Below are 15,585 nucleotides of genomic sequence, written 5' to 3' on the forward strand. Positions count from 1 at the left end.
ATCATCAAAAAGGCCAAAAGACAGTGAAGAATAGTTACAAAAGACACAAAGAATAAAACAGGAAACATTGCCATACCACTTAACCTAGCATTTGCCTCCTTTTTGAACACCAGAGTCAGTCCCCTATCACTTCAGTTCAAAAAGGGTACTATACTTAGAATTACTTTCTGCAAGCAACGAGAACAGTTGGGATTAGAACAGCTTCTACACAAGCATAAATTTAAGACTTTTCAGCTGGATAGAAGAGAGAAATAAAGATAAGGTACAGGTATTTGAGAGGTCCATAAAGTCATGAATGGCAGGAAGAGAACTAGGGAATGATCACCAACTGTTCTTACAACTAAAGAAACAGGGACACTCAGTGAAATTAATGTTTTTCACTTAAATTTAGAATTTTCTGTCATAGGAGGCTGTAAAGTTCAAATGCATAAATGGACTAAAAATGGGAGAATTAAACTCACATAGGATAAGCATATCATGGCTTATTAAATGCATGACAGAGGGTAACAGCAATCATTTACCCATCATCTTATTAATAGCTGGTAGATTCCAAAAAAAGTTTCTGAAGCCATGGGCAGCTCCTAATAGAGGGTAATGGTTCTGCACTCTACATTTCATGAAGCTATGGCATACCTGGGTGCAGGCTGATGATTCAACAGATGACTGGGAAAATTAACAGATGAAGAAAACAGTTAAAGTTTTAATCCTGAGAGCAATCCCCAAGAGTACTGAGAGTACTAAGGAAGTATCACTACACACATGATCTTGCCATGTTCTTTTACCTCCACAGCTAGCTCACAGATGGGCAGAGAAAGAGAAACATGGCTGGTGCTGCTACCACAGAGCATACCTCCCCGCTCTGACTTTCTGCAACTTGAGAGCAATAAAACCCTAAAAGCACCTGTTATCATGATTTCCTTGTCCAACGAATTGGTCATAGCAATGGTAAACTCATAAGGTAACGTGAGAGCCAGAAAGATGACATGGTTGGCTCAAGACATGTCATCACAAAAAGTTGGGGTGAGATGAAGAAAATAAGTTGTTAAGGACAAGGAAAAAGATCTGCTCATTAAATCAGAGACAGCAGTACCAAATTCACAATCCACATACCAAGGTCACGTGAGAAGGCCATGAAAACACAGAAGATTTAGGAGCCAAACTACAAAGCTGTCAAATATACATGATGTCAGGGGTAAGACAGAATTTCTGTAGGAAGCAAGAGGGGCATCAGAAACATCACACAGAAAGGCAAGCAAACTCAAATATATGAAATAGAAGGACACTTCTGAAAACCTGCTAAGCAGCCAACATGGGCATTTATCTCTGAGGATGGGGAGCAGGTGAAGAGAAAGGAGGCAGCTGTGTTGTATATGGGAAGGAAAAAAAACCAAACCTACCCTTTCACACAGGCAATCTCACATTTAACAGAGAAGATAATTTATTGGTTTGACAACTGTAACGTCACATGATAACAGCAAAACCAGACGAGCCTGGAGGTCAAGCAAAACAGATTTTTCCCATCTCTTACTCATCTTGCAGAGAAAGAATTTGATGTGTATGCAGTCAACATATGACACAAACCCCACCCACCAAACAACTATTGTCTCCTCTTCCATAAGGCAGAACACCTTCCAGGGCTCAGATCACTGCAGGGAAGAAGCTGCATCTCTTCTGGTCCTACTTCTACCTGACAGGAAACTAGAGAAGACATATAAAGGCTTCTTTTATCAATCCTTGCAGCTGATTGTCCTGATTTCAGCTGGGATAGAGTTAATTGTATTCCTAGTAGCTGGTACAGTGCTATATTTTGAGTTCAGTATGCAAAGAATGTTGATAACACTGATGTTTTCAGTTGTTGCTCAGTAGTGTTTAGACTATAGTCAAGGATTTTTCAGCTTCTCATGTCCAGCCAGGACACAAGAAGTTGGCACAGGACACAACCAGGGCAGCTGACCCAAACTGGCCAACAGTGTATTCCATACCATGGGACGTCCCATCTAGTTTAGGAACTGGGAAGTGGGGGCAGGGAATCGCCGCTTGGGGACTGGCTGGGTGTCGGTCAGCAGGTGGTGAGCAATTGCCCTGCACATCATTTGTACATTCCAATCCTTTTATTACTACTGTTGTCATTTTATTAGTGTTATCATTATTAGTTTCTTCATTTCTGTTCTATTAAACCGTTCTTATCTCAACCCAGGAGTTTTACTTCTTTTTTCCAGATTTTCTCCCCCATCTCACTGGATGGGGGGAGTGAGTGAGCAGCTGCGTGGTGCTTAGTTGCTGGCTGGGGTTAAACCACGACACTGATACAGAATACAAAAGCTACTGTGGTTGATTTACTACTACATAAAGTTAAAATTGTTTTATTTAAGTAGTAAAGAACTCTGAGTTGGCAATGCTGCAGAACAGGAACTCCTACCTCTTCCATTTAGAAGGCAGAGTTCATCAGGCCTCCTCACTCCTTTGTTCAAGTTCCCAGTAAGGAGAGGCAAATGGGAAACTAACAGACCAGCACAATAGACCTCAGGACTAGGCAGGCATATGGGGAGAAGGGGAATTATATGATCACCAGTTCTGTTCAGTGCTTAAAGCATTCTCCATGTTACAACTCTGGGATGAACAGCAATTTTAGAATATTTCAGGGACTTCACTAAAGGACTGGTGTTTCAAAACAAAATTAGTTATTAGTTTGTTTGGACTGATGAAGAATAGGAACAATTGTTCCAGTTAGCTTAAGGATAACTAAACCAAAATAAAACAAGAATCTAGGAAGAGATACTTTGAAGTTGTAATTACATCCTTCTTCCCAGAAATTCTTCTAAGTCTTTTCAAGCATAACCCCACTTGAAAGTAGTTAGGGGTTTTATACACTGCTTTTGCAGGTAGCACAGGCAACCCCTAAAGCACTGTTGTCCAGACTTCTGGAAGTCACCAAATGCAGGAGCATGTAAAAATTAAGTAGGTTTGCAGGTCCAAACATTGTAAAATCTGCTGTTGATTGGTGAAGCAAAGTGCTCTATGAACTTTATATCCCACTAAGGCAATTTATCTCTTCTCCTTTCACTGGATTCGGTGCAGTACACAATCTACATCATGTACTGCACAATCTACACCAATCTACAAGTATTAATAGGGGGATTTGCAGCATTAGACTCCCAGCCTACTCTGTAGCTAGAATGCTTTATAATACCCTGCCTGATTAGAACATGAGCATTTTTAAGACTAGTTTGGTGTTTCATCCACCCATACCAGCTGTCTCCCTGAAGGAAAGCCAGGAAGGAGCAGGCACCGGGCTATATCACAGACAATGTGTGTGAGGAAGGAGGCATTGATCCTTTAGACACCTGCATACATTGTTTGCAAAGTAGAGACAGTATAGCTGAATTCACACAACAGCAAGATGAGACCACCAAATAGTTTGAGGCCTAAAAATTATGTTTACAGCTTCCAGGACTGATGCAATGAACCAAGTCAAGAAGTTAGGGCTTCCATTTTCTTCCACCTCCTGACAAGTGGTATATAAATGAAAGCTCATGTCTCTGCTGCCTTCCCAGCTTCTGCTACAGGGAGAAAAGCTCTTTACAGCACCAACCATATATCCAAATGCAGGAGTAAGTGCAGCTGTGCCATATTTCTCTTACATTAAAAAAGAATTAGCTGTTCAGATGTGCGCTCTGACTTGCCAGAAGAGTTCAATGATTCAACAGCTTGAAGTCCAGTCATTCACTCTAACACACCATTACATGTGACTTCATTACACAAGACCTCTGCAGTTGGTCTTCTGGGCTAGGATTAGCAGAAGTTGAATTAGCATTTGAGTCATGGTTTCAAAGCTAGCCTGAGTTTATGCATCCTCAGATTAGAGCAGAAGCCTCCCAGTAGTGCTTGGCACTGATATGTTAGCCAAACAAGATCAGGGTATGTATGTTTGTGATGTGCCTGAATGTTTCAGTCACATATGTTGAGCACTTTTACTTGATGCACATAGAGTCCTCGCTGAGTACAGTTTCTTCCAGGAACACTGCTTATTTGATCTTGCCCTTGAATTCTGGCAAGCATTATCATTGAGATAAGATGTTCTAAACCCTCCCCTGGCAAATCCCCTTATTCCTGCAATCCAAGAAATGCAGAGTTTGGCATATAGTATTCATTTTATGATTTTGCAACAGTAGCTGTTGTGTATGCATCTGATTAGCAGTTGTGCACCTGCTTAGGTTTCTGGTATACATGAATCCATGTCTTTTGTTTTGCATTAAAACTAGTATTCATGCTCTTGTAATCAAAGGATATAGGATTCATTCAGAGCTGAGGTGGTACACTGATCATCCAGCACTGGAGCTGGATAGTTCATGCACAAACAGTACAGTAAGCAGACACCTGTGGAATTGGAAATAATGATTAGCCTTTAAGTTGCCCTACAGAATTAGCACCCTACACATGCTCTGACCACAAAGCTGGGAAACTAACTCCTCACTAAGCAGATCAAACTAGCAGAGCACAGGCTGAGGATTTAGCTCCCGACTCACTCAGGTAAGCTCTACTACCCTGAACTACATGCAGACAGCTTGCCATGTGCTGGAGGTGTTCTTCCAGTAATACCCTTTACTCAAGCCATGTGTAAGCTACATCACAACAGAAGCTACGCAGGTCAATTTAGTACAACACCAGGAGTATCCAGGGAGTCTTTAAACTCAAACTGCTGTGGAGTGGAACCACCAATGAATGACAGCAGAAACCTTGACACCACAGCATTTACCAAGCTTAATACAACAGCCTTTTATTCAACTTGCCTTCCTGTACCAACACATGGTTCCAAAAGCAAGGAGCACCCCACTCAAGTGACAAATGAACTAGTAAACTCAAAGTAAACACCTCAGGGCTCCAAACATGTTGGCTTTGAAATTCTTTAACCTTAGTCCTCAAAAAGGACCGAAATACAGATTTTGTTTGTGGAACAGCCTGTTCACAGTATGCAGTTCAGACCACAACTATTCCTTAGCACCAAGATACAAATGCTGAAAAACTAATAATCATCAGTGTTTCAAGGTATCAGAACTCCCCGCATGTAAGTGAGTTTTGACTCATTTCACATTAAGTTCTCCAGTAGTTTGGGATGGATCCATCAAATCCTTCTGGCAACTCTTATAACTGTACACCGAGTCTGAGACAGCCATAGGGCAGAATGTCTCCAGCACTAATATGGAACACTACAATGGAAAAGGTTATTGCAAGCTTTCCTTCACTGACAGTTAATATGCTCCTTACACACTTTTGGTCATGAGCAGGCCGATTTACAAATCTGCTTTGAACAAAGGAAGAGCAACCAACAGTAGTCAAAGACAATACTGGCAACTGGCCAGATCTGAGGTTTTATCATGTGACTAAAGACTTAAACAAAAGATTGTTAGTGCATGTACTAAAGAAGGCAGCAGAGTTTCAATGGAAGGCATGAATTAGCCAGAACACCAGTGTTCCTCTAGAGAATGTCTCTGCCCAGTGAAGGCTTTTGCCTTTTTCTTCCTCCTGTTACTAAGTGTAAGGCTTCTCAGACACAATTAACCTCCCTCCAAGTTTCAGGTAAACTTTTGATATGTGACTGGCTGATGGATATGCTCCTTTCTCAGCTGGCAATATGTACATATATACATGGAGGACAAGATAGAAATATCACTTCAGAGTGGTTAGAAAATCATCACAAAACATTCACCGACAACCAAGTCAAGGATCTTGTGTCAAGTTATGACTACTTTAGCAGAAGTTGAAGTCCATGGTAAAACAACTTGACAGAACATAACCAAGATACATTCAGTTCTTTGGGGATATCATGGAATTAATGCATCTTAAGAAAGTAACATGAATGTTTGCTTCTGCACATAGTCTAATTGTGTTCAAAGTTTTCAAAGATAACTACTAACAAAGCAGATTTTAAAGTTTTGCTTTCATTTGACTTGAAAAAGTAAAAATAGTTAATAGAGAAAAATATGTCTTCAGTATGTAGGCACTTCACTTGTCTAGGTTTGCCTTCTTAAGTTAATTATGTAGATTTATCCCCAAGTTTCTGCTCTGCTGATCACACTGAGAATCTTCAGACAAATTTCTGAAAGAACCACCAGAATAGCTCAAAATTGAACTTGAGAGCATTTTACATGCTCCTGATAGAGCTGCACTGTCTACTCACCCCTTGAACATCTGTAGATGGCATAATAGTAAACAACAGTAGAAACACTAAGGAATGCAAAAGAGTTTTCAGCCTCCTTCCTTTCCTTCCCATGCAATGGTTACAAAGGTTTAGTACCATCAAATTTACAATAGGAAAATTCTCTACAGCTTTTAACAAGGGTACATCCACAGATATTCTAGGCACTGTCAGGGCAGTTAAGTCACTTAAACTGGATTTGAGGGCTGCTATCTTTCAGTTTCATGCATTGTTCACCTTAGCCTCCTTCAGCATGGGGGCTTATGTGTTCCTAATTTCTAACCTTCCTTTATATTTAAGACCTTGACTCCATTTACCCTCTCCTTCCTGCCATCTGCCTCCTCTCAGCATAAAACATTATGGTGGCTGCTTTTTCCCCCAGAAGTCTCCTACCTGTACCAGCAGTGGCTTCTCCTTGTTTAAGGGCCCCAGCCTACAGGCACTTCAGCTTGCCAATGCCCACCCATTACAAATGCTCTAGAATAATGAACTGTAGGAAAACCATTCCTCTGAAACAGAAATTCCCCAGCTGCCCCAATTTTAGAGGTTTATTAGCACAATGTTTCTATCCACCTTACTGCCTGTGTTGAGACACCACACAAGTTGTATCAGAGTTGTAGACTCTGCATCACACTTTGTTCCTATGACAGTATGTACCATATAGTGTTCAATTAAAACAACTAAGAGAATAACATTATGCAGTACCTTTTGTAAGCACTGTCCACAGAACTGGCTAGTCATCAAGTCACCTAAATTCCCTTCCAATTCAGCTGCTCAATTACAGCATTAGATTTTCAGCCTCCAGAGCTGATGTTACACATACTGTAACAGATCTGATCCACTGCCTGTTAGTCAGGAGGAATTGGTTCATTTTAGAATGTATCATACCTACTCCCTGCATTAGTGCTCTTACAGTGCAGCAGTTTGTTCACAGCAGGGGAAGAACACACCAAAGCAGGATCCATAGAGGAGCATGCCTCACCTAGCATAGCCTTTTACATAAGGCTTCCAAAGATCACTGGACAAACACTGTTTTCTTTCCTATTTCGTAGAAGAGTCAAGTGACAATACGAAGTTTAATAGCATTAGTTTCCGATTTTATCATAACAGCCCCAGGGAATAAGTATCTCCTTGCAGTCAGGCTCTGCAGCAGAATACACAAATGCATTATACTGCAAAAGCTGAAATTTTGGTTCTAGGTTGCAATTATTGTAAGAATTCAGATTTCTTGTTATATATGTGCACCTGTGTCAGTTTTACATGTTTTACAGCAACGCTACCCAAATTAAGTACTCTCTCACATTCTATGCAGCTATAATCTGAGAAAATAAGGTATCTAAGACTGCATTTGTGTGTAGTCTGTTATTAACAAGAGATCCTCAAGCTGCTAAGTGTAGCCATACCAAGCATGATGGCAGCAGTTACAAGTTTCAGAAATATATGAACACACACATCCAGATTTCCTCTACTCTTGCACATATCTAGCACACCTAAACAGCAATGAGATGACCAAGCACTGGCATCAGCTCAAACTGCTGCAGCTTCTAGCTGTGATCCGAGCCAGCCATATAGCAGTATCTGTCTGTGTAAAGACCAATTCAGAACACCTACAACCCTTAAGAGCCTACTTAGGCTGTGATTACTGAAGTTCTGCATTCACTTGGTTATGAAAATATGGAATCTTCTGGAAAAACGCAGAGGCATCCAGCAGCTTCAGCTACAACTAAAGTCTTATAGTTAAGCTGTCTAGAAGGCCTGCTCTGAGCATGGAGTGCCAAGGCACTAGTACCCAGGCTACACTCACATTCCTATTTTTGAACACGTTATGCAGCACAGTTGGTTCAGACACTTCAGATGCTCCAGAAAGGTTGAGAGGCAGAGTTGATCTGACTATTGAACAGTCAGACAGTGATAAATCACTTCAAAGCTATCAGTGCTTGAAGGATTTACATCAACTCCAACAAGTTCTGATCACATTCTCTGCTGTCTTTGGCAAAAGCTGTCAGAGACAAACCTGAAAAATAAGAGATCAAGGTGAGGACAGCAGTCTTAGTAGGGCTTCTGATAGCTAAAGTTAGCAACACATTTTTCCGGCAAGTTAAAAGCCATCTACAGTTCCACACTGTCCAGTGTCTTGAAATGCAGCAATTTGCACTTGAGGCTTACCACAGATGGTGCAGATGCAGTTATTATGCTTCAGCAGCAAGAACATAATCCTGAACACTACATTCCAGTCAGAACCAATTACAGCTTAGAGTACAATTTGTAAATTAGTGCCCTAGCATTGTTAACTTGGGTACTCAAATTTTAAGAATTGAGTTCTCACAAGCATTGTATATCATGAGAACAAGCTGCTTCTACATCCTCTTCTGTTGTTGCAAACATAATGGGGTAGGGGAACAAAATATTCACCTGCTGTTCCATCAAATAAGCATGAAGTCTGTATTTGAGAAGAACCTATTCCAAAACCACTTTGAGAACAAATTATTTCTCTTCCTCATCTGCCATTTTATAGTATATTTCATAGACACAATGGGAACTGTCCTCCTCAGGACACACTGCTTCAAGGAGAAAAACTAAATACAATTACTTCAGATAGAATGCTTGTGTGCCCTTCAAGTTGTGAGAACAAAAAGTTCTAATGGTATAAGTATAAATCGATATTTCAAAACATCCATTAATTTTTATTCACTGATAATGTAACAGCTTCTTAGAGATGAGGACTACTGACTATAGTGCTAGGCAGCAAGTGCACCCAGAAGTCATCTTCATTCAGAAGAGCCATGCCCCCACATACAATAAGCCCAATTAGTATGGTATTATGCATTGGGAACATGTAGTTAACACCCTATTTTGTAAGCACTTTAAGGTCTCCCAACAAAGACTTAAAAATCAATTGTTATAAGAACACACTGCAGAAACTTATTCATGAGGTGAATATACGCATTCACAAGCTGAATAAAAATTTTCTTCAATTTCAGTCCCAGAGTACCTATTTCAGAGGTCCAAATTTCTATAGCAACACTCCCATTAAGCACAAGGAAACATTAGATTAGACCTACTTATATTGCAGCATGATTTCAATTATGATTCCAGGAAGCCTATTTGAAAAGCTCCTGTCTTTCAAATACTTGATCTTTCAGGCTGTGACCAAACAGCATTTAAGCTTCTAAGGAAAGAATTGCAAGTTCTTTTTCATTGTCATAAACACCCATTACAGCATCCTTTCAGCAGGAAATCTGAACATCAGTATGGAGGTTTCAGGACAGAAAGAGCAAAGTTGAATATAACCTTTATGCAAGGCAAAGAATAGACATACAAAAAGGCTCTGGGACCTTGGCTCACCAGTAAAATAGGTCTTTCACCTTTAAAGATCTTGATCAGGCTATCAACCAGTCTTGTCCACTTCAAGTTAAGAAGGATGTATAAAAATGCAGCAATATGGGCAACAGAAAAAACAATGAGTCATGTTATTGATCAGTCAAATGTATCCGTAGCCCTACCAGAAGTGGTCACTGCCACTGGCCATTAACCAGTGGTCCTTGACTACCAGAGGGAACATGTTCCTGTATCCTCCCCAGAGGGAACTACACAGTTCTACCTTGCCCTACGAGGTATGAGGTACCTACACAACATGTTAGCAAAAAGCCTACCTCACACAGTGTAAGTCTGCTGCAAAACAGTCCTAAACCTGCATTCCACAAAGATCTGAAGTTAGTGGTGAAATAACAGCCTTAACCTGCTTGCAGCTTGTTACTTGCTATACAGATCATGCTTACAGCTTTGTCATTTTTTGGTGAAGCTAGTTCAAACCCTGAGCTAGGTTTTCTACAAGAAATTTGAGAGTCCCGAAATCTCTACTGGCAGCACACTGGACTCTGTTGTCCAAATGACAAGAGTTCCACTACAGCTTAACTCCTCTATCAGAACTGCTGTGGTCCTACCCTTCCTCATCACATCAGCCCTCCATTGTGCTCTGTCACCAGCTGTGCCAACGTGCACCCAATAAGCCAGCTTGGTCATCTGACCCAATCCCAGGTTTCACAAAGGATAAAGTAGTGAAGGGCACAGTCCCTTCTCTCCCCTTGAAACACCATTTCCTTAAGAGCTGAGCTACAGCTTCTACCCTTTTGTTAGAGGCAGAGGGGAAGTGCTTGACCAAGCAGGCAAAGCTCAACCTTATGAAAGAGAAGTCTTTGCCAATATCCCTGTTACCAAAAGTATAAGGCATCCCAAAAAGTGATAAGGCCAATAATTCTGCTGAAACCAGAGCTTGTTTCAACTAGAAAGGAAGAAGCTTGGTACACACAAACATGAACATGTACCTTAGATAAGGTGTTATGAATACAGCTCCTTTTACTTAACCTCAGGATTTTGCAAGTAAGCAGGATTTAATCTTACTGACATGCAACAATGAATTCAGAACTGGTTTTGTTTATGGATTGTATATAGCCAAGCTATAATGCTAGCAAAACAAAAAGCATACCAATGTTTGAGCTAGAAATTAACTCAACCATGGCATACTAAGCAAGATAACTAGCAAGTAAGATGGGTAACCTATCAGAACTAGCCAATTCCATCAGCAGGATAAGTTAGGTTCATTCCTCTACTCAAAGAAAACAAACCAGATAAAGTTCTAGGTAAGAACCAGGGTGAACCATTTTCTTGCATTAGTAATCAAAAATTTTACAGAATCTCTCTTTTGCAATCAATTATCTGAGTCTACTACCCTATAGTCATGGGCAGCAAATCAAATGGTAGAGGTAGGAGGGTAAACAGAGTTAAGTTGACCTCAAGCTGTCTCAGAGTTAGAGATTTTAATGCCACGCTCTACAGACATGCAGGACTGAGCTTACTTTCAGCCTTCAGAAAAAAACAAATATGCTGGTTTGATTGATTTCATTCATTCAAAAGGTTTAGAGGCAAAATAAGGATTTTGTCCTCAAAAGTTAAACGAGGCATCAACATGATTAGATGATGCAGACCAATGGGCAGAGATAACATGCTATGATTACTGCTTAACTCCACTGCCACTGGTCAAGAAACAAAGCTGTACACCAATGGCATCACTGTTGTCACCACTAATTTGACAGAGCAGATTTGCTACTGGATGGTGTACAGTGGATAGCAAGCCCATGACATCAACATAATAAATGCCATTAAGCAGCTGCACTGTGACTCCAGAGGGCTCTTAGTTCTGCATCAGTGCCTGCTCTAATGCAATCAGACACTCTACCTTCCTCTGAACACCATCAGCAATAGTCTGCTGAGTCATAGAGCCCGTAGGGACACCAGGAGCTGCAAGGCCTGCAAGTACAAACTGCACTCAGCCTGCTGCAGAGCAGAACACTACTCTCAAAAAACAGCAGTGCAGCACTGTTAGCCCCCACAAAAAACACTTGGCAAAACCCTTTAAGCCCTAGTGAAACAAGGCAAGTCTTATCTAAAGTACATAGTATCTTAGTGTCCAGTATAATGCAGCAAAACTTAAGCCTTTCACAATTCTTCATAGAAACACAGCAAGTTCCCCTATTTCCATCCTCTCAAACCAGGGCTGTTGCAGGCAATCTATAGGAAATGCCCGGCAACATATTTGCAAGCACCTTGTCATTGCAAAGATCAGACATCGGCAGTATTAACTTTATTTCTTTGGCTTCAGAAACTTCTACATTAGTATTCTAGGAATGGTTAAGAACAGAACATGCAAGAAAATATTTCAGTGCTAGCATTCAGAGCAGCTAATATTTTTAGTGGCCTTCAGCTGGCACAGGTTATTAGTTTCAGACTGTATCTTTCACCAGTGACGGTGTTTCCACTTATCTGTGCAGTTTTTTTGCTCTATAGCACTTGGTATATGCACTCTTTTCAGTGAGAACAAGCTCTAGAAATTAGAAGCTCAGAACAATGACATGCAAGCTCTAAGACAGTGGTTATTTCAAGAACCAGCTCTCAAATTAAACTAGAATTATGACGGCACCTCAGCATGTTAAATACACAGATGCACAGCAGTATTCAATACAAATTACTTCCATCTGAAGGGAAAAAGTAAAAGTCTTGCTACTAGAGCAAGCTAGACATCTGCTTTAGAAAATTAATCCTCAAGAAAAACATGGCACGATTAAGAGGTTTTTTTCAGCTGCCAACACTGAATGGTGCATGATTTGTGCTGAGCTCTTCACTGTTCTTGCTTGCTTGTAATGATTCTCTTAAGTACAAAAGCTTAAAACATTTCCTGGATTCACATCAAGATCTGAATATAGAAAAAGTCTTATCTTGTTCAAATGTTACTAAAAAGTCACATTTAAAAGTGAAAAATGCTTAATAAGTGCTCAGACTTGTTACTAAGATAGCTACAGTACCCCTTGGAATGACCTCTTCCATACAAAAGGGAATACTCATTATTGACCTTCAATGCAGTGAATCTATATAGAGCTGGCACAGCAAAAAGGCTGCTGCTGCATCTAATTTAATAAGCATAGACTGCAAAACAAACAATGAAAAAATAAACTGACCTTATGTTTAGCATGCTGAAATGTTGACCCTTCCTGCTCTTCATGCTGCACCGAGTTGGCTCTCTCCCTCACACTTCTATACCCAGGACTGGGTATAATGTACTCTTTTCCTATGTCGATGTCTTTCATCTTCTGTAAACGCCAGGGTTTACGTGTGTATTTTCACCTCAAATATCTGAAAAATAATTAAATTCCACTTCATTACATGCTATGCTCAACACACCAGTTACTTTTAGACATCTAGTTTTAAAGTTTATTTTTTAAATAAAAATCAGAAAGCAACTGTAAAATAATTTTATTACAACAGGACTGTAATAACGTGACTTTGGAAACCCACAGAAGACTAACTTCTCCTGAACTAGTTTAAACATACCCTGAGGTAACCAAATAGTACAATGATTCTCAATGCACTAGAGTACTGTCATACTTCCTCCCTTAGAACTCTGGAATACAATTATGCAATCTGACAGATTAAAGTAATAACTACAGTATTTAGTTGAAACCTTGAGAAACTTAACTTGGAAGATCAAATCCCTTAAATATTCTGTTAGTGTCTAAAGTTGCACATACGCAACAACTTACCAGTACAAAGTTCTTCAAAATCGATGTCTCTAGAGATACCACATGACAAAACGAGTCATTCCACACACACTCTAGAGAAAAATATATTCCTTCCCTATAGCGTTATTCACTTCTCCATAAGCTTGAGCTATCTGTCATTAACTATGAACATGCACAGGAAGGAGTCATGTCTTCAGCGCTGCAGGTTTTCCCTCAACCTATCAAATTACACTGTAAGGTCAGAAGGAGAATCGAAGTCCCGAAAAGAAAATCACCTCCCACTGCAAGGCTTTGTTTTAGAACTCCGCGTTATTGCATTCTGTCACTTGCCCTCAACTAACACGACGGAAGAAGCCTGGTTAAGTTACATTACTCAAAATCTGCATCGGCAGGTTTGGCTCGGCTGCCACCTCTCCGCCGCCGCCTGCAGAAGCGGCCTCCTTCCCTCATCCGCCGGCACAAGTCGCCCCCAACGCAGCCTCCCAGCACCCGGCCCCAGCCCACCGGCCGCCCCCCACCCCGCGCAGCTCCCCCACCCCCGGGGCCGTAGGTGTCAGCGCCGGGCGAGGATGCTGCAGAGCAGCAGGTCCCGGGGCTGCTGCACCCTGCTGGCTCGCCATCCCTCCTGCAACAGGGATGCGAGCCAGCCTCCCGCGACCTGCCACCCCCAAACAACCCGGGGGGGGAGGCGGGGGGGTCCCCCCTTCCCCTACCGCCCCCCCGCCCGCCGCCTCCCCGTGTCTCCGCCACACCGGCGTAACCAAGGGAGGCCCTCCCCGCTCATGGACGGACCCCCCACTCCAGCCGGGGTGGGACAGACAGCGACGGCCCCGAGCTCTCGGCGGGAGAGGGGCACAGCGCAGCCCTCTTCACCGGGGGGGGGAACGGACGGGGACGACACAGAACACCGCTCGACCGGCCTCCTCACAGAAAAAAAGAGCGGCAAAGCCGCCTCCTCAGCCGCGCGGCGGCCCCCTCGCCCACACAAAGGGTCGCTTCCCATCCCCACCTCAGCACCCGCCCCCGGTAACGGGCGGGGCGGCCCCGCTCACCTCCGCCCGGCGACTACCCCCGCTGCGGCTTCTCCACTCAGCGGCCGCAAAGCCAAACAACATCCCTTATAGCGGTTCCGGCGTCCCCACTGCGCCTGCGCGGGGGCTGCGGCGGCCGTTCCTTCCTGGCGCCCCACGGGAAATGTAGTCCGCGTCTCTGCGCCGGTAGCCCGACGGCTCCCCGCTCCGGAACTACGTTTCCCAGAAGGCGCCGCGGTGTCCACCTCCGCCTGGGCGCCCCTCCCAGCCGTACCCCCGCCCAGTCCCTTCCCGCCGCTCCTGCCGCAGCGTGGGGGGTCTGGAACGTTCGCCGCCGGCCGGCGGGAGCCGCCCCCCCCCCCCCCCCCCCCCCAACCCCCGGGGGCAGCGCGCGCCGCACGGCACGGCACGGCACGGCAGGGGCGCGAGGCAACGCGCTGCCATGCAAATGCAATGCAAATGCAATGCAAATGCGGCGCGGTGCAACGCATGGCGAGGTCGCAGAACGCGACGCGGTGCAATGCAGCGCAGCGCAGCGCAGTGCAGGAGCGTGCGGCCGGTGCAGTGCGGGGAGGACGGGGCGATCCGCCCGCCCCGGGCGAATGTGGGGTGGGAAGAAGGACCCCCACTCTCAGCTCGGACAGCCGCACGCAAAGCCGAGGGACCCGGCGCCGAGCTGTGGGGAGGACGAGGGTGATCTCGGTGTCCCGTCCCCCCGGCCCCAGCCGGCCCGCCGCAGGCACGGCTCCCGGTAGCGGGAGCCGCCGCAGGGCGCTGCCCGGTTTGCAGAGGCGGAGCGGCGGCAGCCGGAGCCGTAGGGGCTGGCGGCCAGAGCGGGAGGAGCGGCGCCTCCCGCCCGGGCCTGGGTTGCAGCCGCCTCTCTACCGGGTGGTGCTTTGCACCAGCCCGTCGCTTGCTGCCGGTCATTTACAGCCCATCGGCCGGGGAAAGTGCGACTGTGTCCTTATGTGGGGCTTAACCTTTACCACGGCCGGGGCTGGGGCGCTGGCTTCTGCGGGCAGCTCGTTGCAGCAAGGCAGGCGCGGAGCAGGAGGGGAGGGAAGCCCCTGCTCTGCCCCTCTGAAGGGACTCGGACCGGCTAAAGGGACTGTGAACTTGTGCCGGTCAAGGGATGGAGCAGGAGGGAGGGAAGGTGCGGTTTGTGCATCCCCGTGTGGCGGTGGCGGAGGGGCAGCGACGGCCCCGCTCCCCCAGTAAAGTGTGACACGGGGCATCCAGCCCCCGCCGCAGGGAAGTCGGCGAAGGAGATGGACGCAGCTGCGTT

General features: G+C 44.3%; 1 protein-coding gene across 5 annotated transcripts in view; it reads right to left on the minus strand.

Annotated features, from left to right (window-relative positions):
* ABCC5 (ATP binding cassette subfamily C member 5) overlaps nucleotides 1-14,404 on the minus strand; it is a 73,324-nt gene extending 58,920 nt beyond the window's left edge. For all 5 annotated transcript variants that reach the window (XM_049804034.1, XM_049804027.1, XM_049804026.1 and 2 more), the window contains exons 1-2: nucleotides 14,322-14,404; nucleotides 12,709-12,883 (exon numbers count right to left, since the gene is read on the minus strand). In XM_049804034.1, coding sequence (XP_049659991.1) covers nucleotides 12,709-12,837 — 129 coding nt within the window. In that variant the 5' untranslated portion in view covers nucleotides 12,838-12,883; nucleotides 14,322-14,404. The remainder of the gene's footprint in view (nucleotides 1-12,708; nucleotides 12,884-14,321) is intronic.
* Between the last annotated feature and the right edge of the window lie 1,181 nt (nucleotides 14,405-15,585).

The sequence above is a fragment of the Accipiter gentilis genome, chromosome 6 (assembly GCF_929443795.1).
Source record: "Accipiter gentilis chromosome 6, bAccGen1.1, whole genome shotgun sequence".
Lineage (NCBI taxonomy): Eukaryota > Metazoa > Chordata > Aves > Accipitriformes > Accipitridae > Astur > Astur gentilis.